The sequence below is a fragment of the Neltuma alba genome, unplaced genomic scaffold (genome assembly GCF_004799145.2).
Source record: "Neltuma alba isolate B1F8T4 unplaced genomic scaffold, ASM479914v2 tig00012192_pilon, whole genome shotgun sequence".
Lineage (NCBI taxonomy): Eukaryota > Viridiplantae > Streptophyta > Magnoliopsida > Fabales > Fabaceae > Neltuma > Neltuma alba.
In genome coordinates, this window is record NW_021636732.1 from 127,787 (window position 1) to 154,137 (window position 26,351).

The 26,351-nt window shown below is 36.6% G+C and overlaps 5 protein-coding genes and 1 long non-coding RNA gene across 7 annotated transcripts in view; 4 read left to right on the forward strand and 2 right to left on the reverse strand.

Annotated features, from left to right (window-relative positions):
* Positions 1–8,408, forward strand: LOC114724560 (condensin complex subunit 1). Of its 2 annotated transcripts, XM_028910924.1 has the most exons (18): positions 1–55; positions 245–482; positions 707–1,029; positions 1,152–1,315; positions 1,415–2,603; positions 2,677–2,868; positions 3,164–3,823; positions 3,928–4,104; positions 4,440–4,507; positions 4,601–4,823; positions 4,897–4,996; positions 5,296–5,411; positions 5,493–5,550; positions 6,046–6,197; positions 6,305–6,503; positions 7,303–7,476; positions 7,639–7,723; positions 8,136–8,408. In XM_028910924.1, exons 2-18 carry the CDS (start codon positions 350–352, stop codon positions 8,167–8,169), a joined length of 4,047 nt encoding a protein of 1,348 aa, XP_028766757.1. In that variant the 5' UTR covers positions 1–55; positions 245–349; the 3' UTR covers positions 8,170–8,408. The 2 variants fall into 2 exon arrangements, with proteins under 2 accessions (XP_028766757.1, XP_028766756.1); XM_028910923.1 differs by lacking the exon at positions 1–55 and having other exon boundaries at positions 220–482.
* LOC114724565 (tubulin-folding cofactor B-like) lies at positions 8,363–12,111 on the reverse strand. Its single transcript, XM_028910930.1, has 8 exons — positions 11,981–12,111; positions 11,734–11,885; positions 10,990–11,108; positions 10,719–10,780; positions 10,485–10,526; positions 9,664–9,797; positions 8,945–9,014; positions 8,363–8,788 (listed from the first exon to the last, which is right to left on the reverse strand). Exons 1-8 carry the CDS (start codon positions 12,083–12,085, stop codon positions 8,744–8,746), a joined length of 729 nt encoding a protein of 242 aa, XP_028766763.1. The 5' UTR covers positions 12,086–12,111; the 3' UTR covers positions 8,363–8,743.
* Positions 8,368–26,351, reverse strand: part of LOC114724571 (uncharacterized) — a 24,473-nt gene continuing 6,489 nt past the window's right edge. The window contains exon 2 of the long non-coding RNA XR_003738330.1: positions 8,368–8,589. This is a non-coding gene — a long non-coding RNA (uncharacterized LOC114724571). The remainder of the gene's footprint in view (positions 8,590–26,351) is intronic.
* The window catches only part of LOC114724564 (ganglioside-induced differentiation-associated protein 2-like), a 24,612-nt gene continuing 12,327 nt past the window's right edge, over positions 14,067–26,351 (forward strand). Inside the window, exons 1-2 of the mRNA XM_028910928.1 lie at positions 14,067–14,071; positions 22,832–22,837. The gene's annotated coding sequence lies outside the window, so the exon portion shown is untranslated. The remainder of the gene's footprint in view (positions 14,072–22,831; positions 22,838–26,351) is intronic.
* On the forward strand, positions 16,618–18,341 carry LOC114724561 (uncharacterized protein At5g39865-like). Its single transcript, XM_028910925.1, has one exon. The coding sequence runs from the start codon at positions 16,863–16,865 to the stop codon at positions 18,108–18,110; it is 1,248 nt and encodes a 415-aa protein (XP_028766758.1). The 5' UTR covers positions 16,618–16,862; the 3' UTR covers positions 18,111–18,341.
* On the forward strand, positions 22,463–25,392 carry LOC114724566 (DNA-directed RNA polymerase V subunit 5A). The gene is made up of 4 exons (XM_028910931.1): positions 22,463–22,743; positions 23,137–23,313; positions 24,601–24,714; positions 24,961–25,392. Exons 1-4 carry the CDS (start codon positions 22,480–22,482, stop codon positions 25,084–25,086), a joined length of 681 nt encoding a protein of 226 aa, XP_028766764.1. The 5' UTR covers positions 22,463–22,479; the 3' UTR covers positions 25,087–25,392.

The following is a 26,351-nucleotide window of genomic DNA, read 5'->3' on the forward strand; positions in this document are numbered from 1 at the left end:
TCATACTCGCTACTCGCCTCTGTTCGTCGTCGTCTTTTGTTCTCCACTGAAATAGGTACGCGTCTCTCTCTCACTAATCACTTTCCTCTTCTTTTTACTCTCTCCGTCATCGGCTTCTCTCCCCCATCCCACCTACCTAAAATTTTAAAAATAACTTGATTATTTTTTTAATTTTTCTGGGGCTGGTCTTTTTTCTTTTATATTTTTATATGAAACTGTGCGACAACAAAAATTTCCCGCTCAGACTGTTCACCTGCATTTGAATTTTGGAGGTCACGCCTCGCCCGAAGAAACTGACGTGCTTGGAACGAAAAGAACAGAGAAAACCTCGCTCTCTCCTCCAATCTCCATGGCTCCTCCTTTCGTCTTCCCCCGTACTCTTCAAGAACTCGAAGAAGACCACGATGATGACCGCCTCTGCGTCAGAAAGCTTGTGGACACTTCTTCACTTCGCGCCTCTGAAGTCGAAGAGTTTGTCAAAGGTCAGGTTCTTTCCTTCACCGCGTTTCACAGATCCAAATTTTATTCTACACGAAATTCTCTGTTCCACGATAAACTGTGATCTAATTTGATTCAGCACCGCTCGGTTTTTGTTACCAAACGAATAAATAAGTCCTCTGACCTGAACCGTGTGTATAATGGATTCAGCTTAACGGATAAATCTTCGATTAGCAGAACTTAATTATCAGCTTATTCGTCTAAACAGGCGTGTCCTTTGATCTTTCCGATAAAGAATTGTTCTGTGTTGAAGACCAAGATATTTTTGATCGGGTGTACTCATTGGTTCGGAGTTATGGCAGTCTTTCTCCATCTTGCAAGTTGAATATCGTCGAAAGTCTTCGTTCCAATGTTAGCGTGCTTTTACCTAATGTAGACTCGCTCCTAAGGGTGTCTCAAGGTCAGGATGAAGAGATTTCAGCACTAGATCGCGTTGCTTCTCATCGCAATGCTTTTAAAATATATACATACTTCCTCCTAAACATAGTTCTCGCCGAAGAGTCCGACAGTGGTTCGAACAACAGTGTGAAGGTTTTGCATTTCACTAATTTCCATTTTTTATCAAAAATCATCACAAGTTCATTGCTTTTTTTAGTTAGCGATACATGCATCCCTTTGTCACAGTCAATTGAAGCATCTTAATGTTAATTCAGGTGACGGCTAGCACTCACAGGAAGAAACAACCCGTGAATTCGTGGAATTGGGAGGCACAGAGAGGCCGAATACTTGGCCTTATTGCTAATTCACTGGAGATCAACCTTGAACTACTTTTTGGTTCATCTGACCCGGATGACAATTATTTGTCTTTTGTTACAAAGTAAGAGATCTATCTCTTAGTTCTGCAGGTAGATAGATGTATTTCCTTCCTAGTGAATTTTTAGTGGAAGCCTCCTCACTTGACATTTCCTTTTTATAGAAATGCGTTCTCTTTGTTTGAGAAACCAACGCTCCTTAAAGATTCTGAAGCAAAAGAAGCTCTATGTCGTATTATTGGGGCTTGCTCTACAAAGTACCATTACATGGCACAATCGTGTGCATCCATTATGCACCTGATTCACAGGCATGATTTTGTTGTTGCCCACATGGCTGATGCAGTCGCGGATGCTGAGAAGAAGTATGCAGACGGAAGTATGGCCATCTCTCTTATTAGAGAGATTGGAAGGACTAATCCAAAAGATTATGTAAGGGACACGGTTGGGGCTGAAAATGTGGGGCGTTTTCTCGTTGAGCTAGCTGATCGCCTTCCTAAGCTAGTTTCCACTAATATTGGCATTCTCATTCCACACTTTGGTGGTGAATCCTACAAGATTAGAAACGCTCTTGTTGGTGTGCTGGGAAAGTTGATAGCAAAGGCATTTAAGGACGTTGAGGGTGAAGTGAGCTCAAAATCTATTCGCCTGCGTACTAAGCAAGCTATGTTGGAAATCTTACTTGAGCGTTGTAGAGATGTGTCAGCTTATACAAGAAGTCGAGTTCTCCAGGTATGGGCTGAATTATGCGAAGAGCATTGTATTTCAATTGGTTTGTGGAATGAAGTCGCGTCGGTTGCTGCTGGTAGATTGGAGGACAAGAGTGCAATTGTCAGGAAATCTGCTTTAAACCTATTGATCATGATGCTGCAGCACAACCCATTTGGTCCACAGCTCCGAATAACTTCATTTGAAGCAACCCTAGACCAGTACAAAAAGAGATTAAATGAGCTTGAGCCAGCTATGCCTTCAGAAAATGTTACTGATGACTTACCATGTGATGGTGATAACTGTCTTGGTGACGGTGAAGTCGACAATTTAAATCCTGGACCTGTTGAGAAGGAGCATCAAGACAGTTTAACTGATAGTTGTATGTCGCAGCCAGGAGAGGTGACTGCTTTGCAAGATAGTAATCTGCCGGATGTTGGGAATCTGGAGCAGACAAGGGCATTGGTAGCATCGCTTGAGGCTGGACTACGGTTCTCTAAATGTATATGTGCGACGATGCCTACCCTTGTCCAATTGATGGCTTCATCCTCCGCTACTGACGTTGAAAATACAATTCTCTTGTTGATGAGGTGTAGACAGTTTCAAATTGATGGCTCAGAGGAATGTCTACGGAAAATGTTGCCATTGGTAAGCTCTCCATTCTTTCTTGTTTATGGCTCGGATGATATCGTTTTCCACAATTAACTCTTTCTGGTATTAGGTATTTTCCCAAGATAAATCCATCTATGAAGCAGTGGAGAACGCTTTCAATACTATTTATATTAGGAAGAACCCTGTTGAAACTGCAAAGAATCTCGCGAGTCTTGTCACTGATTCCAATATAGGGGATCTAGCAGCTCTTGAGTTTATAATCGGTGCACTGGTCTCCAAGGGTGATTTATCTTCCAGCACTGTATGTTTTCTTCTGTTGTTTTTAATTAAGTAATATATTGCTTAAATAATTTGACAGCCTCCGGGCTTTAGTATTGTCTTTTACTGTTTAATGTTATATGACAGACAGTGTTGTTTGCTATACACTTCTTGTTTACTGAAAAGCAGGACTTTAAGATTGTTGACGCTGGCCATGAGCTTCGATTGCTGATTTAAATAGCCTTACAGATGCCTTATTTTTCTTGGTCAAATTAGTTTTTTATGCCCATTATCAGGCTTAGCTCCCATTAATTAATTTCATGTCTTTGCTGTTTCAGATATCAGCTTTGTGGGATATATTTTGCTTCAATATTAGTGGAACCACCGCGGAGCATAGCCGTGGTGCTTTATCTGTTCTTTGCATGGTGGCAAATTCATCAGCCAGTGTCCTTGGCTCACATTTACAGGACATCATTGATATTGGGTTTGGTCGTTGGGCTAAAGTTGATCCTTTGCTTGCTAGGACAGCATGTCTTGCTATCCAGAGACTGTCTGATGATGACAAGAAAAAATTGTTGGTTACTAGTGGTGCTCGGATATTTGGTATTCTGGAAAGTTTGATTACGGGCTCCTGGCTTCCAGGAAATATCTGGTATGCTGCTGCTGACAGAGCGATAGCTGCCATATATGCAATTCATCCTACCCCAGAAGCCATAGCTGCTGACTTGGTTAGAAAGACTCTGAATTCCGTATTTAATGATTGCGCGGATGGTCTGCAGAATGACAGTGATCCCACTGAAGTCAGCATGCTTACTACCGTTCAAGTGGCAAAACTAAGTAGGTGTTTGTTTGTCACAAGTCATGTTGCCATGAATCAACTAGTATATATTGAATCGTGTTCTAGAAAAATTCAGAAACAGAAAATAGCGAAGGAAAAAATGGATGCTGAGAATCAGAGTATAGATTGCAATGGGGCAGCTCCATCTGCTATGCAAAAGGTGTGTAAGAGTTTTTTTCTTCCCCCCGGTTATGTTCTCTTCCTTGATAATTTTATCTATTACTTTTCAGCTTTCTGAAGAGTTGTCTGCATAATGCGTTGCAGGACAATGATATAAATCAAGAGTTAGGTTTGGCCGCTTCTGAGGACGCTGTGCTTGATGCTTTGTTTGAAAAAGCAGAGAAGGAAATCATTTCTGGTTGTTCAGGTGAAAAGAATTTGATTGGAATCTGCGCGACTTTTTTGTCCAAGCTTTGTAGAAATTTTGGACTGATGCAGAAGGTGATTGCCTTAATATTTTTAAGCTCTTCTCGCTTTCCCAACTTCTTGGTTTCCAGCACCAAAAGTAAGATATGATGTAAAATACAACCAATGCATTTGGCTACCAAAAGTTTTGTAGCGTTTTGGATTACAGTAAATGAACGTCTAGAGATGGAGATGAGCAAACTTAACAAAGATGAAATGTCATATATTATTGCAGAAGTGATGAGAAGTTACTTGAATTTTTGAAAATCAGAATACTATAATGCAGCTGCTTTACATTTTTCAAATCTTCATGTTACTCCGAAAGTGACAATCAATTTTCCTGCTCATTAATGTAACTTCTATGTATTCAGTACCCAGAATTGCAGGCGTCAGCAATGTTAGCTTTATGTCGATTCATGATTATTGATGCAGAGTTTTGGTGAGTTCCTTGCTACCTTTCCCCCACATCCACTTTCCTAGTTATTGATGTTTTGTGGAGAATGAAATAGTTTTCTTAGTGATTCGTTTTCAGTGATGCAAATCTCCAGCTCCTATTCACTGTTGTCGAAGGTGCTAATTCAGAGACTGTTCGTTCTAATTGTACTATTGCACTGGGTGACTTAGCAGTTCGGTTTCCCAATCTTTTAGAACCATGGACAGAGCATATGTATGCTCGCCTTAAAGATCCTTGCGTTTCTGTAAGGAAGAATGCTGTTCTGGTGCTTTCACATCTCATACTGAATGACATGATGAAGGTAGATGTTGCTGTAACTTTGTTTCCCTTTTCAATTTTTGCTGTTAAAGTGAATCTGATGTGTCGTTGCTCAGGTAAAAGGTTACATCAACGAAATGGCTGTGAGATTAGAGGATGAAGACAAGAGAATTTCAAGTCTCGCTAAGCTATTTTTTCATGAACTTTCCAAGAAAGGTTTTCCTCTTCTACTTTAATAATTCTTTATATATACTCTTAAATGCAAATTGTAAGTTACAATAGTGTATTAGCGCCGTGCCTTGTTCGCAGTCATATTTAGTGTTGGATGAAGATATCCAAATTTAATAAATCATTATTTAGAATGTCAAGCAGGCAGGGTATATGTGCATATTTAGATACAGAAGAGTTGTCCTTGTGAGGAAAAAGTTATACTACTGCTATCCTATTATTTTCTTCTAATGTTCCCTTCTATAGGAAAATGGCATCTAATTTATCTCTTCTCATCATGCCATCAGGAAGCAATCCAATTTATAATTTACTTCCTGATATACTCAGCAAGTTATCCAGTCAGAATCTTACCAAGGATTCTTTCTGCAACATCATGCAATTTTTAATTGCTTCGATCAAGAAGGTACGGGATATTTTAAATGTTCAGTAATTTTGATTGACGTTTCTGGCTGTAATATTCACGAGTTCTATTGAATTCTTTCAGGACAAACAAATGGATGCTCTTGTGGAAAAGCTATGCAATAGGTTTAATGGTGTTACAGGTATTTTCATTTCCTGACAATATCTTGACACTCCCTGTTAATATTTAGTAAGCAAAGTCGCAGGTGGTGATTAGCCAGCAAAGGATAAACTGTTTGTTACGAAAGTTAAGGCCCGATAATGTTTATACTTGTGTGGTTTCTGAGATTGTTTTATGGGGGAAATTTTTCCTTCAGTATTACAATTGCGATAATGAAGAACCGAGGTCACTAGTTTTATATGAATTTCAGTCTGAAATGATCTCACCCACTATCTTCAAGTTTCAATCCTGTTTATTTGCTGAAAGGTGATATAAACTACAGACGTTTTCTTCTATTTGGTTCTTTTCCTTTCCCATGATGTAATAAACAATCATTGCCTTTAATATAATATTTTTCATGATTCACTTTCTGGTCAACTGCTGTTTGCCTTGTTACGCATTGATATTTACTTTAAATTAGAAAGAAATAGAAATTAATTTCTTGTTTACAGATAAATGTAGCTTTTTACCTTTGCAGATGTCAGACAATGGGAACATCTTTCTTACTGCCTTTCTCAGCTAGCATTTACAGAAAAAGGGATGAAGAAACTCATTGAGTTATTTAAGACGTATGAACATGCCTTGTCAGAGGAGTCTGTTATTGATCATTTTAGGAACATAATAAACAAGGTAATAATTTGGTCTCCGGCGAAAAGGATAATGATGTTCCGCTTCCCTGGCATTTATTATTTTATAATGGCTGAGTTTGTTCTCTGTATACTCTCAATTGAAATCAGGGCAAGAAATTTGCAAAACCAGAGCTTAAATCGTGTATTGAAGAGTTCGAGGATAAACTACACAAGTTCCATATGGAAGTGAAGGAACAAGAAGTTACTGCTAGAAACGCCCACATTCATCAACGGAAGATCGGCAGACGGGAAGGCTTTACTGCGGCCTTAGATGCTGAAGACCATACAGAATCTAATATTACTACAGGTTAATTCCACTAACTTGAAAGTCCGTCATTATCCTCTTAATTTCCCTAAATTTTCAGAGATATCTATAATTGTCCATGAGCTCTAATTTTCTTTTCAAGTTCATGTTTCCTTGCGTATCAGTCTGTTTCCGCATCTCTCTGCCTTTATAATTTATCTCCGACTTTACAAACAATAATCCTTGACATAATCTCTGCTTGAGTCGAATGACTGACCGCCCATTAAGTTATTTGCAGCCCCCAGTTTCCAGCATAAGTTTCCGCTCTTTCGTTTTTGTTGTCTCCCATTATGTAGGTTTAGCTTGAAGGATTGATTGGAATAAGACGGGATGTCTATCCCAAAAATTAAATTTAGGTGAAACCAAGATAGATTGGTAGGATCCACCACAAGAATTTTATCAATAAGTAGTGATTACCTGATACTAATCGCAAAAGAAAATATTATTTGCATGTATGTGAAATAACTTTCACGTGTGAACATGCGCTCTTCAATGTCGAGCGATCAACCTTTATAAAACGATGGAATGAAGCCTTCTACCGTTTAAAACTTGTAAGTACCACAAACGCAATTATATATGGGCAGTTATTTAAAGAGACATGTTGGTGACGATGATGAGCATATGAAATTATAAGCGCGAATATGATACTGCATTGTCATAATTTTTGGGAAAATCTTCTCCATAATCAGCATGAATTTACTGGATATAAAGTATTTGAAAATTGTACAAGTTTCATGCAGCTTGTGCTGTTTTTACTGACCGACTAGTATTTTGTTGCTGAAAAACCTTGATTATTAAGCAGAGGAAGCAGGTGGTGAAGTTATCGACCCATGCAGTGAGAGGATGGCTTTGTCTAAGAATCATAAATTGAAAAGCCAACACACTGATTCAGAAGAACATTCTGTTATTTCAAGTGAGCTGACAGAGTCTGATGGAGGGGATATCGAAGTTCAATCCCCGTTGGTCAGTAAGAGAGGTATTTTACCGTTTAAGCATTTAAACTTTTCTTCTTGGTTGTTCTTATAACTACGACGAACTCCACGCACATTATTCATGACATGTGAACCGTGCAACTTACACTTCAACGTTTTATATGGGCATATTGATTATCCATGACTGACGAAACTAATTATCATAGGAGGAAGCCGGTCCAGAACAAAGAAAAGCACCATGAAGGAGGTAAAGGGTGACAACACTGGAAAACGAACTACTCGAGCAAGAAGGTATGGCTCTCTGTTTGCAAAGTGCTAATTTCTGATCTCGCTTGTCCGTCTGTGTTCATGACCGTAGTGAGCTTTGAAAAATGGTACAATGTAATAATGTGTTCGCCCTTCACTTATTCTGGCTAACCGATAAATTAAAACGGCTTTCCATGGGGTTAGAGAATTCCAGACTTGAGTTACATGAGAAGTCAGTTTCTCCTTCATTTATTGTAAGAAATAAATACTAAAATCCCGTAATTCAAAATGTTGATGCTCAAGTAATTTTTCCCTCACAGACTAAAGCTTTTAACGGATGATTTAGGAACTCAGATTGCTACCTTTGTACATGTAATCGAAAGAATATGTAAGAATTTGTGTTTCCTGAATCACTTAGTGTCCTTTAACGGATGTGAAAATTTCTATGCTCATACAGGAAGGTTATTTTGGATGAGCCGGAAGACTTTTAGGTGGAAGTACATGATTCGCGGGCGTTTATTTTTGCCTTTATTGACGAGGAATATATGTTCATCAGTTTCTAACGGAGACGATTTGAATGTGAATTGGACGCAATGTGGAACCCTATTTTCACGATGCTGTACATAAATGTTGAACAACGAACGGTTTCATCTTTTCCTGGTGGTTCCCCTTCACAGGCTGGGATGCAATTGTATAACTAAAGCCTTTGTAATCATCTCACTTTGAGTTTTGCTGAGCATCAGTAGTATTTTATCTTTTATAACATATGCACCTAACATAAACCTACGTCGAAAGGCAGAAAAGTGAAGTACATTAGTAGTTAGCCCAACAGCTGTGCAGGACAAATGATAGCTGAGGGAAGTAAAATACAGTGGATATCTTGTAACAAGCATGCGGTGAGATTGGAGCTTCTTTTTTTTTTTCTTTCCGGGGAAAATAATCCTCACCCATGAGCCACCCAGAAACTTCAAGAAAGTTGCGTTTCCATCCGCAATGTTTAGATGCTCAAGAAAAAGATAAGAAAAATGTGCTCAACTTTTCAGGTCCAAATGAAAAAAACCACGGTCATATTTCGTCCTCAAACGGATCCCGTTCGGGGTAATCACCGACCTGAAAAAGGAGAAGATTGATATGTTAAATCTCGGACTAAAGCATCTGGGCCATTAAGGAAAAGAAGAAAAACAAACTCGAACACCAATCTCGTGTGCAAGAATGAAACCTAGCTGGCAATGAATGAAATCCACTACAACATGGTTAAGAACCAACCTTTACTTTCTCTGCTCTAACCATTGCCCCATGAGATGGAGGGCATTCAAAGTAGCGTACTCCCTTCACCCTGCAGCATAACATGACCGATAGACATCATAACTTGATAAGGCATGCAGGCGTGGCTGCAAAATTATATACGCACGAAAACTAAATAAACTTCATGTTACAAAATGACAGGTGCGTGTGTTATCTGCAATTTGCATTACAAAGTGAAGTTCACATTTAGGATCGGGGGTAGTATTAGATTGATGTGTCAGCAACATGATTGCTGTAATCACATCTTCAATCCCCAAAGGACACAATCAAAGAAAATCCCCAAAGTACAAATAGGTGACATGCCTGTGTAAGAACTGTCCAATGAATGGAATAAACCCTTTACATTAAGCATGTGTCACTGATAGTTAAATTTTAGACTATTTCCTATGTGAATCTTGGGATCTCTCCACTATATATATTTGAGAGTCTGTCTAATATTTAAAGGGGAAAACAATTTCTTTTTTCTTTTTTTTGGGGGGTGGGGGGGGGGGGAGAACCGAAGAGCTCACTACTGAAAAAGAAACAAATGTTTACAATTTATTCAGGAAAATATGAAGTTGATAGGAAGCTAATGAGTAGCCCGATATACTTGAGGGGAAAATAATCTAACAGTAGCAAACTCAATAGTTGAGCTTAGACAAGAGGTTTCTACATATGATGCGCAAAAATAGAAGCCTTACATGCCATCATGTTTGCCCAAGGGTTCATCATACTGTACTCCAATCCACAAGCCAGGACCCAATGCTTCTGCCTGGCCAACAAATTTTACAACACCCCGTTTCTCCCCAGGTTCAACTTCACATCTGGAACCTACCTTAATATTTAGAAATTCAAGAGAGGAGTAAGATCATCGTTATAGTCAATGTTTTGATAATTAAATGATCTGAATGACATTTAAATAATGACAAGATGCATAGTTTATCTCTTTGGAGAAAAAGAATAAAAATGAAAACATGCATCTACTGAAAAAAAGGAAGGCATGCAATAATTGATGTGTCCAAAGGAAAACATTCATGGCTCAAGATATCCAACAAAGTGTGACTCAAAACATATTTACACAATTCAGACGACAATAGCCACACTGCCACAGCATACAACCAGCTTCTGATTTTATCAGTCACCAACTCTTTGGTTATACGAGAAGCAGTTAATACTTGGCACAAATTTTTAATGATTGGTAGTAAAATATCACAGCAAGTGTGTGCGCTCATAAAAATTCTAAGCTGATTAAGCTCTACTCTAACAAGTCATTCAATAATTATATCAACTGTGGTCTTAACAAAAATAATATTAGTCAATTTGTTTTTTATAGTTATTAAACAGGATAATAAACGAAAGGACAATCAAAACATTACACTATACTAATCAATTGCCCACTCTTATACTCCACCTATTTTCACTTGCCACATCCATGTGCTAAAGCTCATCTCAGACTAAAAATTCCATAAAGCAGTTGTAATGAATAGCAACCCAGAGAGACAGAGAGAGATAATTGACTGACCTTAATGTTTGAACGGAGGTCTTCCAGAGAGGTGTCTGGCACCTGTGCAATGAAATGGCCAATCATTGTAAGTGTCAGATAGTCCTCTAGATGGCAGATATGATCCATTTCCATTAAAGATAATAATGAACATGCGGAACTCCAACGTAGTCTTATCTTTATGTTAAACACGCAAATTACTCCTGGAGAGCATTTTGACAGCATATAAGAGGGATAAATCAACCAAACACTTACCTTTGCCGCAACAGTTGATGGATTTTGGGAAGACAATTTCTCTTTAAATTTTCTAAAAGTTCCTGAAAAAGCATAAGATAAAACACATATCACCCACTAATAGTCAATTTTTATGGAATAATTTCTTCATCATAACTTCATTGATTGGCAACATATTTTTCACCTCTTATTCAACTATCTCAATGTTAACCAAGTCTAATATAAATACACGTACAGAGTACGTTTTTTTGGATAAAAGCTGAACTTCATTCAAATGGATAAGATAACATACCTTCACGCTTATTATAAGCTTCTTCAGAAATCGTGTATTTCTCCACCAATGAAGTATCTTCCAGCCAACCACCAGAAGTGACAGATGATGGATCAAGATCTATAACATGCAAACGAAACCTGCCCCAGCAGCAAATGCATAGAAGCCGATCAGATACATAAACCAAATGTCTATGCTAACTTTTTGACGATGTAAAGAACAAGATGGTAACAAAAACTAGAAGTATAAGAAAACAACAAAATGGTGCTTTTGAGAATTACATAGCATAGCAAACATGAACAATCATAATGCAACATATTTCTCAAAGCAATGTCGCATGCATTTGACAACTGAAGCACCTAGGACGCTGCGACATGGGAGACCATAACAGTTGAACAGAGAAACACTTGAAGCCCTCGCATTTCAAAATTTGCCCCCGAAAAATATAGTAAAAGGTGACAGCAAAACATGAGAACCGGAACAAACCACCAAAGAAGGATCACTAGATAGAGAACATACATAATGCTGCAACAGGATAAACAAAGAGGGCTCTACTGGAGATGGCAGCAGGGCGACCTCAACCCTGAGCTCGACGCAGTTAACATAGAGTAACTCGAAAAAATGTTAAATTAATACATATTCGAGGTATGACTGCAACAAATTTGGCTTCCGCATAATCGTAATTTTATATCATCACTGAATAACAGTAAAATGTAAAAGGGGAGAAGAAAGATGATGATAATAATAATAATAAAACATACTGACCCATCCAGAGGTGAGTAGAACCCCAGGGGTCTAGAATTGTCGGTAAGATCGGAAATTTTGTAGTTTGCGTCGTCATAGAGCTCGAGGTGCATCGAGTTCACCGAAGTACCGCATTTTTTCCAGAGCTTCTCTTTTACAGATTCGACTGACGTCTACGAAACAGGTGAGTGACGTTTTCAAATAACGGAAATGAAGAAGAATTTGATAGGCTAGTGTGGATGGCAATGGTTCGTGAAGTGACACAAACCTGTAGCGAGAATCGAATGTCAGTGGAGAAGGTCTTAATATTTGAATGGGTGACGCGCAGCAAAACTGAATCATCCCCTTCGATCTTCTGCAAGTTCGCCGCCATCACCCGCACTCAGCCCTCGAGGTCCCGCCCCCTTGCTTCCAGGATCGCAAAGTTTTGTCTTCAAATGGAATCAATCAGGCATACGGCGTGTTTGGTTAGCATAAAAATCATTTTTCAAAAAATATTTTTACCGAACTTAAATAAAAATTTTCAGCTTATTTTTTATTTCGTAAAATTATTTTTAAAAATTATGATTTGTTTGGTTTGGTTTTCAGCTAATTCTGCCGTAATCAACTGTCAATCAACCTAAATAAAAATCCTCATCTTCATCAACAGTAAAAACGTTTTCAGTAAAAAAGGGTAAATTTTGAGGCTTTCTTGGAGCTTGTTTTGTCCAAAAGTCAAAAATTCTTTTGAAAAGTTATTTTTAAATTTAACATGCCTGATTATCGTATTGTTAAAAGCAGAGTGATTTGATTTATGCCGCTCTCTGATGGTTTTGTGCTCTGAGTAAACGAGTGATTTTATGTTTTGACTAAATTACAATTACGGGGAATGTTTATAAAAATACTATTAATTCAAAATATAAATAAACTATTGTAAAATAAGACTAAATGTATCATTTTTTTTAATACTCAATATATCAATATTTAAATTCTATACCTTATGGTTGTTTTCTTTGTGACTCGATGAATGGAGAAACAATCAACTCATAAGCTTTCAATACCACGTCGGAGATGACATTCAGATAATTCAAGAATTTATTAAGGTCTGAGACTATAGTATCTAGGAGGTTGCGAATATATACACTTCCCCAATATAATCTACGCATACTTTAATATATACATATATATATATATATTTCATTATATAACTATAACAGAGATGACTCGCGCGTGTCTCAATATTTATATTTTTAATTAGAGATCATGTATGCCGAAATGACTGCTTTTAGTGTCATTTTGACATCTGCTGTAATAAATTAAGTAATCTGACTTGAATCATTATTTCCCTTGTAATATGACTTTATTATTCAGCAATACTATTTCCTACTCTCAACATAAGAACCTGTTTAATATTCAATTTAGTTCTAAATACAAGACATCAATCGATTTTGTTTCTCATATTTGTCTTTTTTTTTTCCAAACAGTCATTATAACAATTGCATATGTTAAATATTTCATTAAATAGTAGTTCTAACTAATGGTATTTTAAGAAAGACAACACCTATTTATTATAAATAACTAATTTAACTAATTTTTTTAATATACTCAAATTAGTCAAATAACTCTTATATAGAGGACTGGAAGCACTAGTATTATAAGTGCCATGCCACGTTATTGTTGTTGTTGCTTATTTCTAGTTTTTGTTGGTTATTAAGATTATTAGAGTTGAGGGCTCTATCACATTTACACATACAACCAATCTCAAATGTAGGTGAAGCAATTGTTGCTGGAGATGATCTCTGGGGTGGTTCAGATAGCCTATGGTTCCAAGTAATTCCAAAGGCAAGGTAAGTGCGATTTTTCAGCTTCCTGGATATTGTTCCCTGTGGGGTGGAGCAATGGATTATGAAAATAAATTGCTGCTGGATTCATGCCAAATTGCCAACAAGCGTAGGTTTCACTGATGATGTGGTTTTAATGATTTCATGTTCAGAGAAGTAAATACAAGTGATCTGGAGGGGGTAGCCTCTGCTATTGGACCTTCTGACCTTGGACTAAGTTGGTGGGGGCGGAGAATCCCGCCAATCCTCAGCTGCAAATACCTGATATCCGAGTGAGTTGTTTTCTTTTGAAGGTTGGAAGTGTTACTGTTTCTTCTTCTTCTTGTTTTTTTTTGGCTGTTTTGGTCTTCTCCTGAGCTGTTATAAGGCACATGCAACTTTGAAGAAACTTCAATTATTTGCTTAGGCAATGTTTTTGGTTGCTAATGCCTAATACGGAAAGTTCAAGTCCAAGTGATTGCTTTTATCACAGTACACAGATGAGGTCCCGATGACTTGTTATTCTGAGTGAACTTTGTTCTTGTTTTACTGCTATCACTGTTGTTATTGTCATTATTTTAGCTTTTGGTGTTGTGATTGGTCTCAATTTCCCAGCACTTTGAGAGGCTTGACTTTTCACACGGTGCACATATCAGTTGTTGCCTCTTTTGCCCTTTCTGATATCATTGGGCTCTCACTGCTCTAATTGATGTTCTTTTTGTTCTTCTTTCAGTGCAAGTTATTAAATGCCCATCAGTAGTTGTTTTGCCTCTTCTGGCATAAGAATCAAAAGCCCATGCCCATTTCTGATCTAGTTCTTGCATGCGCCCAACATCAGGTATGATTTACCCATTGGCCTCCCCATATTCAACATTCCCAGCAGATGGCTTGTTAGCTTCAAAATCATTTGATAGCAGCATCATATCGGTTTTGATTTAGGATGATGTTTAGTTAGTTCTGTCATCCTGTTTCCATTTCCTTTTCTACATAAGCCTGAGGTAAGGCATCTTCATCGTCTGACGCTTGTTTAATTACCTTCCTTCTTCCTTCTCCCTCGCTGCCTTCCTCCTTTCATGTTATATGGCACTGTTGTTATTCATAACGTTTGTTCAATGCTGCATGTGTTTGTTAGGTTATATAACTTGAATATAATCTATAAAAATTTGTAATAAAATTTTATTTTTTGTAGAAAAAATAAAAGTTCGGTTGGCCAACTTGGGTTGATAAAATACTAGTCTGTTTTACGTTGGATTATTTTCCACCCCAACGAGGTCACAACCCCGTTCCCCATATCATCCCTGTGGCTTTTTTTTTAAAACAAAAAAAGATGAAACTACAACAATTCAGGTGAACAATAGAGAATGAGAGATTGAAAAAACCAACTAAAATAAGAGCGAAATAGATTCACCGCTTTCAGCGCCCTCTTTGTTTATGGCAAAGAGATGGATTCATTAATCCCCATCAATATCCAAAATTCAAAATCAAGCAAACACTATACACTTAACAACAAAAATAGCCTTATAATCAAATTTTTTGGTCCGAAGACTTCTGATTTTATTTAAATATAAAAATCACGAGGAAAACCGAGTCAGGCGAGAAGCGAAAAGACATAGGTAGGGTACTACGATCTTTTTTTTTTAAAAAAAAAAAACACATTTCACTTAGTATGAAAATGATAAAGCAACGTATTAGAAGGAGACAGCTAATGTAGGAGCTCACAACCACATAGGAACAAGGTAGTTGTGGCCTAGTTGTGTCTTTCTGGTCCTTCAAATTGATTGCGCCGTGGTCCTCTTCATGTATCAAATGTCCACTTCAATCTGTTCGTTTCTGAGTGCCCCTATGATTCATCTTTTATCAGTATCTTCACTTTATTTTTTCCTCTACAATCTCATCTTCTCCCACTTCTTTTTATTCCACTTTCTACCTCCTTTTATACTTTTTTTCCTCCACTTTAATTACTGTTCCCCTAAATTGACTGTATATCAACTTTTACATGCAAAGCTTGACTTGTAAAGATTCTTTGGCATACTGTTGGTTTCGGTTAGTTGGTGGCACTATTACTGGAAAGACTACTTTAAGTAACTAATTGGACATGAAGGTAGAAGAACTACATTAGTTAGTAAGAATTCGATCTGAATTAGCAGGATATGAAATTTAACAAATCGGAATATCATTATTAAAAAATTAGTTATCACGGACGCTTTGATGTTCACATCAAATAAGTCTTGTTAGCTGGACTACTCAACTTCCTTGAATAGGTAGTAAATTTGGACGCACATAGTTGAGGATTTTAGGATAAATGGAGGCAGGCCTAATCTCCGAGGATTGATCAGCGACAACCAACTAGAGTTAAGATACATGATAATCGTTTACTCTTGCGATACTCAACAAAGTCAGGATGATATTACCTCTCATTTTTAATATAACAATTAGTCTAACTTTTAATTCGATCATAAACATAAAAATTATATCTATCTTCTCCCTCATTTATATATATATATTTTCAAAATAGTTATTATAGTAGTTACACATATTAAAATTTTCATTAAATAAAATTTTAAATCAATTTATATAATTAGTAAGGATATTTTATAAAAGATGACACATATTTATTATGCATAACTAACTTGATAAGCTTTTTTAATTTATTCAAATTAGTCAATTAATTTTTATATTAAGGATTGGAAGCAGTAATTCACTGGAAATATTTTATAATCAACTGATTTGGAACTGTTTGAAATGACTCATAAATAGATCGTAATTTGTAAAATACAAAATAAGGATGTGGGAAGAGCTTAGCTTTAATTCAGATGAAATGTTCTTAAAAATATTTAATTAAGTAATTCCAAATAAGCACTGAAAAATTCATTCGGAGGCCCGAATTAAGCACGTTCCCTATCGCTTTTTTTTGGTCTCTACGCGTTAGTTGGAGTCACTTGCGATCCACTAAGGAGAAGGCTCAAGGCCTTAACAATGGTAGTGCAGATAGATAAAACTAAATAAGCTAGATCTGCGCAAATGGAATAGAAATTTCCATTGCTGAGTCCGAGTAAAGTGAACCCTTTTCCTGGCTTATCAATATAAAAATCCCTGCAACTGCAAAAGCATTGATTCTCATCATCTTCCCCCTCCCAACCTTCTTGAAAGCTCCCTTTCAACTTCAACCCACTCATTTCCTTCTCTTTCTGTCTTCCCTTTTCATCTAAGCCTTCAAAAGCTCACACATCATGATTCCTCAAGGACAACCATAACTTCTATAGAAGACAAGCAACCCAGAAAGTCTGAATACTTTCTGGAGAGAGCAGGCAATAGAAACCTAGTTCTTGAATTAGTGCCGTTTTTGCCTTCATGGGCTGCTCAGCCTCAAGACCCGTCACCATTGTCGCCAAAAACCCAGAGGATCACTCTTCTTCTCTGGCTTCGTCTTCTTCAGCTTCACATTCATCCAGTTCTTCTTCGCCACCTGTTCCCAGAGCTCTTTCTCTGCCAATGCCTCTTGTTCATCATCCTCCGACTAGAAAAGGCGATACCCACCACCTCGTATCTCTCACCTCCACCACGTACGGCTCTCTTGTCTTACATGACCGATCCGACCTTAGAAACCCTAACCTCAACTCCGACGATTGTCATGTTCGGTCTGAATCTCCGACCCGTCTTACCAACACTTGTCAAAGCAGAGCGAATGAGGCAGAGGCTGAGCAGTCATTGTCCCCTGACTCTGTTATCAACACTTGGGAACTCATGGATGGCATCAACGATGATGATTGCCACGACGCTACCAAGCCTCAAGCTTCGATTTTTCACCGTCCTGTGTGTGTTCCGAAGAAACCCAGTTCATGCAGGTATACTGCATTTGATGGGTCTGCGAAGAAAGTACCGCTTGAATCGTTTGAGCCACTGAAATGTTCTTCGTCAAAAGAAGTTGTTGAAAACTCTTCCCCTTCGTCTGTCAAGAAGCCGCTCTGGCAATACTTATCGGAGGAAGCCTTGCTCTCTAAATTAGATCCAAACGTGGCTTGGAGCTATCGGCGAGCTCTCTCATCAAGGCAATTAGGCACCAATGTTCCCAGAAACGTCCGGTCGTTAGGGTCTAGCCCTTTGAGTTCGTCGTTTTCTTACAATTCGTGTCGTATACCAGCGGGCAATGAAGAGAGAATAGTGGTTTATTTCACGAGTTTAAGAGGAATCCGCAAGACTTATGAAGATTGCTGTTCAGTGAGGACGATACTGCGAGGATTCAGAGTTGCCGTGGATGAAAGGGACATCTCTATGGACTCATCTTACAGAAGAGAATTGCAAAATTCTCTGAGAAGCAAGGCAATGACATTACCACAGATCTTTATAAGGGGAAAACATGTTGGAGGCGCAGAGGAGATTAAGCAACTGAATGAAGCTGGGGAATTGGCCAAGCTCTTGAAAGGGTTTCCCATTCAGGATCCAGGGTCTGTGTGCGAGAGATGTGGGGATGCAAGATTTGTGCCTTGCCCTAATTGTAATGGCAGCAGAAAAGTATTTAAAGAAGAAGAAGGACAGTTGAGAAGGTGCCCTAATTGCAATGAGAATGGCTTGATAAGGTGTCCAAGCTGCTGCTCATAATTGAGGCTTCCGGGTAACGACAGTCAGTGATCCATATCTTGTTTTGCTGAATTTTGCAATCATGAGTTCTAAGAACTACATAAATCATTATATAAAATATGAGTGCCTGTCATTCCTGTATGGCAAAGCCTTTTTGGTGATCTATGATTATGATCATCATCTTCATCTTCATCATCATTGTTGTTGTTGTTCGCAGCCTCTCGGAACAGCAGAAAATAAAAGTGGGTCGTCTTTTGTGGATATATGTGCTTTGATTTAGGGCCTGTTTGGGTATCCTAAAACTGTAGTTTCAGAAGCACTTTTCTGCAAAACGAGATAATCTCCTCCACATATTTATTTCGTAATCTGTAAAAGCACTTCTGAAACTATAGTTTGGTTTTTATTCAAACACACCCTTAATTTAGTTGTCTCAAGTTGCGTAGTGTCTCCGTGTATGGTACATCGGGAGATGATTGGCCGAAACTAAATTATGGTTTTCAAAATAATTTTAAGACACAAAGTAAATATGTAATTTTTTTTTTTTTTGAGAAAAACACAAACACTTCTGTCAGGGTTTCTTGAAGTCGAAGATGAGTTTTAAGATTAGAGAGAACCCTTGTCACAAAATGAAGCTGCATTATTAAAAATTTAAACCACAGCGAAAGCGTAGAATCACATGTCTCATGCCGCGCGGGTACCTTCCATTTTTGAAGCAAATCAATCTGGTGGCTTCAAATCTTAGTGCCCTTTTGCTTACACATCAATCGAACATATATATATATATACTCCTCCGGTCTTTAATATAGGACTTAATTGTTGAGTTGGTTTTGTTCTTAAATATATGATTCATTTCTTATATTTATCAATTTTCTCTAAATTACCTCTATGGATACTTCTCAACTATAATCAAGTAAAAAAGAGGGGGCATTAAGAAAGATGATTATGATGTTTTAGGAAAAATGTGTCATATTTTTATAATTAACTAACTTACTTAATTTTCTTAATCTAATCAAATTAGTTAAATGGGTCTTACATTAAAGATCGGAGGAGTATATATATATTTTCACAAAAACACTAAGCCATCTTTTCGGATTAAAAGGGCGTTTGGCAGGTATAAAAAACTTAATATAATTTTTTATTTTTTAATTTCTCAAATTTTAAGTTATAGGTTTTGGTCCTTTAAGGAGTAAAATGGTCTACGTTTTTATTAGATTATAGTGACCAATGTTTTAAATAAAAAAAAATTTGATGGATTAAAACTTATAGTTTAAAACTTGATGAACCAAAATCAAAATGAGGATAAATTTAAAGAATCAACGTTTGCATTAACCAGGTATAAAAAGTGTTTTATAAAAACATCTTTTCGTAAAATGAGATAAACTATTTTATATATTTATTTTGTATATCATAAAAATATTTTTAAAATTATGTTTTTGATTCTATCTAAATATTCATAAAACGGGCTTCCAAATTCGATGACTGACCTGTAATTATGATTTGTGAGTTTTCCCATGCGCCTGTTGCTGAGGTTCCTTAGGATTGCGAGTTAAAACGTGGATCCGTCGTCAATGTTATTAGCCCACAACAAAAAATATGTTTCTTGCTGTTAATAGACTTGGGCCGGCTCTGCTATGACTCCGGCGAAGTTAAGTTTGAATAACACATGTATTGCTATGCTATTTTAAGTCCAAAGTACAAAGCTTAGGACTGAAAGTAGCACTAAAAAATTTAAGATTTTACAATTTTAAGATTAAATTTAAATTATTATTTTCAATAAGGCTCTGCAAAATTTGGAAAGTAGAGCCATGTCAAACAATGTTGACTTTTTCATGATATAGTAGTTTTTCAGTAATTTAAATTCAAATTAGCAATAATTTGGAATTTATTTATAAAAGGGTAAATAGCCAGCAATAGGTAGGGTGGGGTGGTGGGTGGAGGGTCGGGAAACAGCGGAGAAATTAAAAGCGAGCGCGTTTTACGGGGTTGAGTAATTAGTAACGTTGGAAATATCGACTCTCACTGTACTTTTGTGGGGATGCGGTTACTTTGCGGTGAAGATGCTAATATGACCAGGACAGTGTCTTTAGTTAGCTCACCCCCCTAACAACCTGTAACTGAGCGAACTGGCCGGGAATCTGAGGACGTTGGGTCCGTGTTATGCACGTGCACACTTCCTGGACATGCACAGGCAGACGCCTGATCATCCATCGTAGTAGCATGGTTTGCGAGCCCATGTCCGTCTCCCAGCATGTGACCGAATCTGGCATTTCAACCTAATATCATTTATACGGAATAGTTGTAGCGGAAATATACGGATTGGTTGTCGCAAAGGCTACCTCTTCCAACGGCACTGACTAAAATTTGAATCCTATTTAAAATTCGAGTTCATATTTAGCATTTGAAAGCGTCTCAAATACAATAGTTAATATAATTTTTGGTTTTTTAAATTTGTTCTTATCTTGGTTTTGATCTCTGAAATTTTAAACTATAAGCTTTCATCTCTGAATGAGTAAGATAGTCCAAGTATCTGTTAAACTATGGAGATCAATATTATAAATGAAAATAAACCTGAAGGACTACAATCTATGGTTTGAAATTTGAGAAATCAAAATTAAAATAAAAATAAATTTGATGGACCAAAGTTTGTATTACCCCCAAATAAAATTGTCGTAATTATAAATTTTTAGTTTATCTTATATTATTTTTAACTGAATTTCTTTTACATACTCAATTATTAGATTTGTTTGCCAGCTCATTTAATCGTTAGACTTAAACTTTCTGAATAGGGAATTTTCAGCTGAAGCATGTGCAGAAGTGGGAAGACAAATTTACTTCGAAAAGAGATCTACAGTTATATCTTTACTTTTTTTTATATTTTTTTTAGACATTTGCAAGACGCTTGAGATCTAAAGGAACAGTAGGTATTAATAGTTTGAATCAGGTGAGAGCAACTTCGATTCGTCTTAAATAAGGCTGCCAATAAATATCACGTGACGATATTTGAAAAAAAAATCATTAACTGCAATAATAATAACAACAGCAGCAGCCATTCATCTTACGGGTATCTCGAGCACAATGACCAGATACTGTCAAAAGCAAATTATTTCAGCGATAATGTCGTTCATCAATCATGCTTGAACAGGGTCTTAAAATAGAAGTCATGTGTAAATTATATGTGTATACATATTAAAAACAACAATACATATATTTGCCTCAAAGTAGGCACGCCGAAGTATGATGTAGTGAAACATGAATATCCACGTCACAAAAAATAAATGTATACTACCCCAATCTTAATTATAAAATATTTTTTGTAATTTATAAATAAAATTTCATAATTAGAAATGGAAGTAATACCATATACTGGTATAAAGCCAAAGAACAAACAACTAATAAATCTAATTTCAAAAAATATGGATCTATATGTAGCTGCGTAGATTTATGTTTTCACACTTTCTTGAATTGCATAAAGCGAGAATGCATGGGATCACATTCCCAATCACATAATTTCACTAAAAAACCAATTAATAAAGACGAAGGTGTGCGCATCTTTTAATTATTTTTACGTATACCTAATATAATGTATTGTATTTTTGAACTGAATTCGTCCAATTAAAAAGAACTCTTGCAAAGTAATTTTGCCATTGATTAAATATGTACTCTACATGTTTTTATCGTTCGGATCTCTCTTTGTTAGTTTGTTTGAGCTAATGATTAATCGTATTCGTCATGAAATCAATCGAGATTGGGTCCTTGTACTGTGGCGAATTAAGGTTTTGAGTTCTTACGAGGAGATGCGTTTATATTTAATACTCTATAATATTTTAAATAGAATTATTTCAAATAAAAAAAAACCTATACATCACAAAATAAAATTGCATCTATCATGGGATTTTATGTTTGTGAAGGAAGATTGTGACTTCTTTCCAAATAGATTTAGGCCTACTATATATTTGAAGATGTTTGGATGGAAATCAAATCATGATTTTAAAAGTATTTTTATTTTTTACAGTATACGAAATAAATATGTAGAGAAATCTGTCTCGTTTTTCAGAAAAGTATTTTTAAAAAATATTTTTTCATCTTGCCAAACACTTTTTTTATATATTATAATAATACAAATGATCGCAATGATAATTAAAATCACCAAAAATTTTTAATATCCGCTGATATTTCAACTTCATTGAAATGATTCGAAAGAATAAAATTAAATACTTAAAGAGTATGTTTTACTTTGCAGGTCTGTCACAGCCATCAGCTCGAACTCTGATCTCAACTCCCTTGGTTCCACAATCGAGTTTAAGCCATCCTAGCAACAGTGAGGCTTCAGAGTGGTGCGACTCTTGGGTTGGGAGATCTGGGACGCCGAACAGAGTATCGGGGCAGATAGATGGAAGCGAATGGGCTCCATGAGGAGGAACGACCGGCACAAGCCAAGACCCTCTGCAGCTATGTGGACGAAGGCAGTATCGAGAGTCACAGATACTACCTTTCTCGAAAGACTGTGCTCGAGATGCTCAGAGACAGAGGCTTTTCTATTCCCTCCTCTGAAATCGACCTCTCTCTCGCCGAATTTCGAGCCATTCACGGCCAATCCCCCGATATTGAACGCCTCCGCTTCTCGGCCACTCACGCCTCTGACTCTTCCAAGCGGGTAACACTCTTAAGCCCTTTACCGTTTATTTCTCCCTTTCAGTACTTAGGGATTGCAATATTGTTGGTTCTTGGGGCAATATTCTCAGTCCACTGTCGCCAGTCACCCTGTGAAACCCGTTTTTCGCATTTCATCCTGGTGTTTGGGATAGGTGATGTCGGAATGTCCCCGGCGTATAGCTTCTTGTAAAATGTTTTATAAGCTTCGTTAGAAAGTGACACTACGATCACAACTAGACATGCTTCTTTCATAGCAGGCTGTGTATCACACGAGATAATCAGATATGTTATTTGTAAAGCCGGTATAATATCACTTCAATTAAATTAAGGAAACCAGTTATCTTTCTTATTTTTCTATGAATTTTTATACCTATTTCCTTGCCTTGAATTGCAGATCTTGGTCAATTTTTGCTGGCCTGGTGCTGTAAAAGTTAATGTGATCCGAAGCCTTGCAGGCCAACTTTTTAACACAGACACTTTATCTGGGATGATATTGATAGTACAGGACCAGATTACTAACCAGGCCTTGAAAGCTTTAGAAGTTTTCAAATTCAAGGTTGAAGTTTTCCAGGTTTGTTTTCTCAGAACTGTCTTTCATCTTCTAGAGCATGGTTCTCTTTTATGTTCTGTTGTTTCTTTAATCTCAAGTTGGACGCAACAGTTTTCTAGAATTTTTAGGCTATAACAACTTTGTGCATATATTGCATTGTGATATTTTTGAAATCTGACTTAAGATTCTGAGTCCTTTGTTTTTCTGATCGTCATTCTTAGTAACTTATTCAAGAAGCAATGTAAGTGGTACCAATGGGTTTGCTAATAATGACCTTCAGATGTTGGGGGACGATCAACCCCGTTATTCTTGTGTTTAATGGAATATGTTTCTCAGATGAAAATCAGGTAATAGAAGTATTCCATTATGAGAACAGTAATAGATTAGTCAAAGCATAACCCTACTGTTGCTTAACATGAAAAAGTTAATTAGAGCCTGATAATTAAAATGACCTTATCTTTCCACAAATATCCTTCAGTAAACACTCTTTTGTGTCTCACATTCTCTTGATTATCTTTTGGCCAAACCCACTCTTTATTAAAAGCAATCTTGTCCGGGGGCATTTTTGGGAAAAACATATTGATTACTGCCTAGATTTTGCAAGGCACCTTATAAATAGAAACACCAAAACCTTTTAAAAGCTGTTTTATAAAAAGGATCAGGGGTAGCATGACATTATGTTATCTCCTGTGCAACAGCTAAATAAAAGACATTCTTTGGATCTTTAAATGTCTTTCCCTGAAATGCCCTTCATTAAATAAAGTAGGATTCACGAGAGGGAGTGCAAAAATTGTCAAAATGATTCCAAATTCATAGAAAAAGTGAACTTACAAGTTAGTAGAGTATAAAGGTTAGTAGAAACAGACACTGTTACCACAGATATATAACTCTATAGAATCTCTATGGGTAAAGCCTCAAGTATATCATACATCTTGACACGAGGAAACCTGACTCTGGAAGTAAATTTTCGCATGATTGTTTGTAAGAACATCCCACACTTGAGATGCTTTGCCGCACTGTGACATCATAGGATCTCGAATGGTTTTTTGATCCATTGATGATCTATTTAGGTTATATGCTCTGTACAACTCAGCCTTTTAGTTTATGACTTCAAAGGCCCCCCATCAATTCGTAAAGAAGATGGATATCTTAGGTTCTGCTGGGTTGGTATATGACCAACTGGTGTGTGTGTGTGTAGTGATGTTTTTTCCCCCAAAATTGGACCTTTCAACTAATATTTTTATCTATGCTCATTGCTCACCGAAGATTTTCCATAATTCATTAAATGCTTTTCTACCCTCTTTTCAGATAACTGATTTACTTGTTAACATTACAAAGCATGTCTTAAAGCCAAAGCATGAGGTGCTGACTAATCAACAGAAGCAAGAGCTTTTGAAGAAATACAACATAGAGGAAAAGCAGGTCAGTTGGGACATATTCTTAAAAATGTTAAGATCAGATATGCTTATTTATCTTGGTAATGGAGTTTGCATAGTAAGTTTAGAATAAAAGCAGGTCAGTTGGGACATATTCTTAAAAATGTAAGATAATATATACTTATTTATCTTTGTAATGGAGTTTGCATAGTAAGTATCATCTGATTGTTGTAAGCTTAAAAGTAGAAATTTCAACACTGGTGTTCTTAGTTGAATCTTGGTTCTTCTTCAGCTTCCCCGCATGCTGCAGAAAGATGCCATTGCGCGATATTATGGACTGGAGAGGGGACAAGTGGTTAAAGTCACTTATAGTGGTGATATCTCCCAGATGCATGTCACATACCGATGTGTTTGGTGATGCTTTCTTGTGCAGTTATCTCTTGTATTTTGTTAGTCGTAGTCCAAGCTAGCTGTTCAGTCATACAGAAGCGGCGAATTTTAGTTTCCAACTAGTGCCATGTTTATAATCGCGCAAACTTCATTCCTAGCGGTTTGCATCATGCTGTATGTGTAGCTGTGAACTTCATGAACATAACATGGTGGTTTTCTTTTTCACCCTGGATTTTTTTCCAGTCTAGACTTAGAGACGCAGATGCAATTCTGAATGCTTGCTCTTATTACTATTACTATTATTATAAATTATTAATATTTAGCATTGCCTTCAGGTTATCTCAACTTTTTCCTTTCGGTGACAAGGTTGTCTCAACTTTTATTCTAGATAAACTAGACATATTTTGTTGAGCATTGTTTGAAATCAGAAAAATGAGCTGTACAATTATAATTTATGAGTAGTATAACTTGCTATTGATTTTATTTTATATATATTGATGATATTGATTGATTATCATCTTGGGGTGATTTATAAAGGCGCATTCTTTAGTACGGGTGTGATGCATAGTTGCTGCAAGGTTCTAAGGCTCTGAACATTCCATCCCACTCTCCCTACTTTCCATTCTGTCAAGCTTTTGCTCACGCAGCAGAGCATGATTTCCAGTGGGGCCTGATTTGAAATTTATTACGGGTGACAGGTATTTTGACACGGTGTAACTGTAGTAGGAGTAAGGCAAAGTTGAGACCTATTCTCAATTTGTCATTATAAGTTGACACAGCAGGTGTTAGATTGGAGTAAGATAATGGGTTACGGAGTCAAATAAGGAAATATTTACATCTTAGGCATATCATGTTGAGAGTAGAGTCATTAGGATGGAAAGGAAACATTCTTCCTTAAGGAAAGTCTTCATCATAGAAATCCTCGATGAAGTACTTAAATGTAAAAGTTAATTATACATTTTATTTTTTTTAAAAAATAAGTCAGTTATTTATAAAAAATATGTGCTAATTTTTTTTCTCAAAATACGTACCTTTAATAATTTATCTTAGAGTATTTTCAACACAACTTATGTGTCGTGTAAAAAGATACAATTATAGGAGTATTTTTTAAAATATTATTAACTATAAGGTGATAATAATATATTTTTATGAATCAAACTATTATTACGTTGATGAATCAAATTATAAAAGGAGGTGATAATATTTAGGCTATAAATGAAAAGCAGCAAATGAACAAGTGGATGAATTTCTTAACTGTAACGATTTATCTTGCCCAGTCCAAATGCATAGAAA

Coding starts and splice junctions, on each gene's coding strand:
- LOC114724560 (XM_028910924.1), top strand. CDS start 350: ATGGCTCCTCCTTTCGTCTTCCCCCGTACTCTTCAAGAACTCGAAGAA. Junction 483..706: donor AGTCGAAGAGTTTGTCAAAG/GTCAGGTTCTTT, acceptor TCGTCTAAACAG/GCGTGTCCTTTGATCTTTCC. Junction 4,508..4,600: donor ATTATTGATGCAGAGTTTTG/GTGAGTTCCTTG, acceptor ATTCGTTTTCAG/TGATGCAAATCTCCAGCTCC.
- LOC114724565 (XM_028910930.1), bottom strand. CDS start 12,085: ATGGCGGCGAACTTGCAGAAGATCGAAGGGGATGATTCAGTTTTGCTG. Junction 9,015..9,663: donor TTGGGCAAACATGATGGCAT/GTAAGGCTTCTA, acceptor GTTATGCTGCAG/GGTGAAGGGAGTACGCTACT. Junction 8,789..8,944: donor TTAGAGCAGAGAAAGTAAAG/GTTGGTTCTTAA, acceptor CTCCTTTTTCAG/GTCGGTGATTACCCCGAACG.
- LOC114724561 (XM_028910925.1), top strand. CDS start 16,863: ATGGGCTGCTCAGCCTCAAGACCCGTCACCATTGTCGCCAAAAACCCA.
- LOC114724566 (XM_028910931.1), top strand. CDS start 22,480: ATGGAAGCGAATGGGCTCCATGAGGAGGAACGACCGGCACAAGCCAAG. Junction 22,744..23,136: donor CCTCTGACTCTTCCAAGCGG/GTAACACTCTTA, acceptor CTTGAATTGCAG/ATCTTGGTCAATTTTTGCTG. Junction 23,314..24,600: donor TCAAGGTTGAAGTTTTCCAG/GTTTGTTTTCTC, acceptor CCCTCTTTTCAG/ATAACTGATTTACTTGTTAA.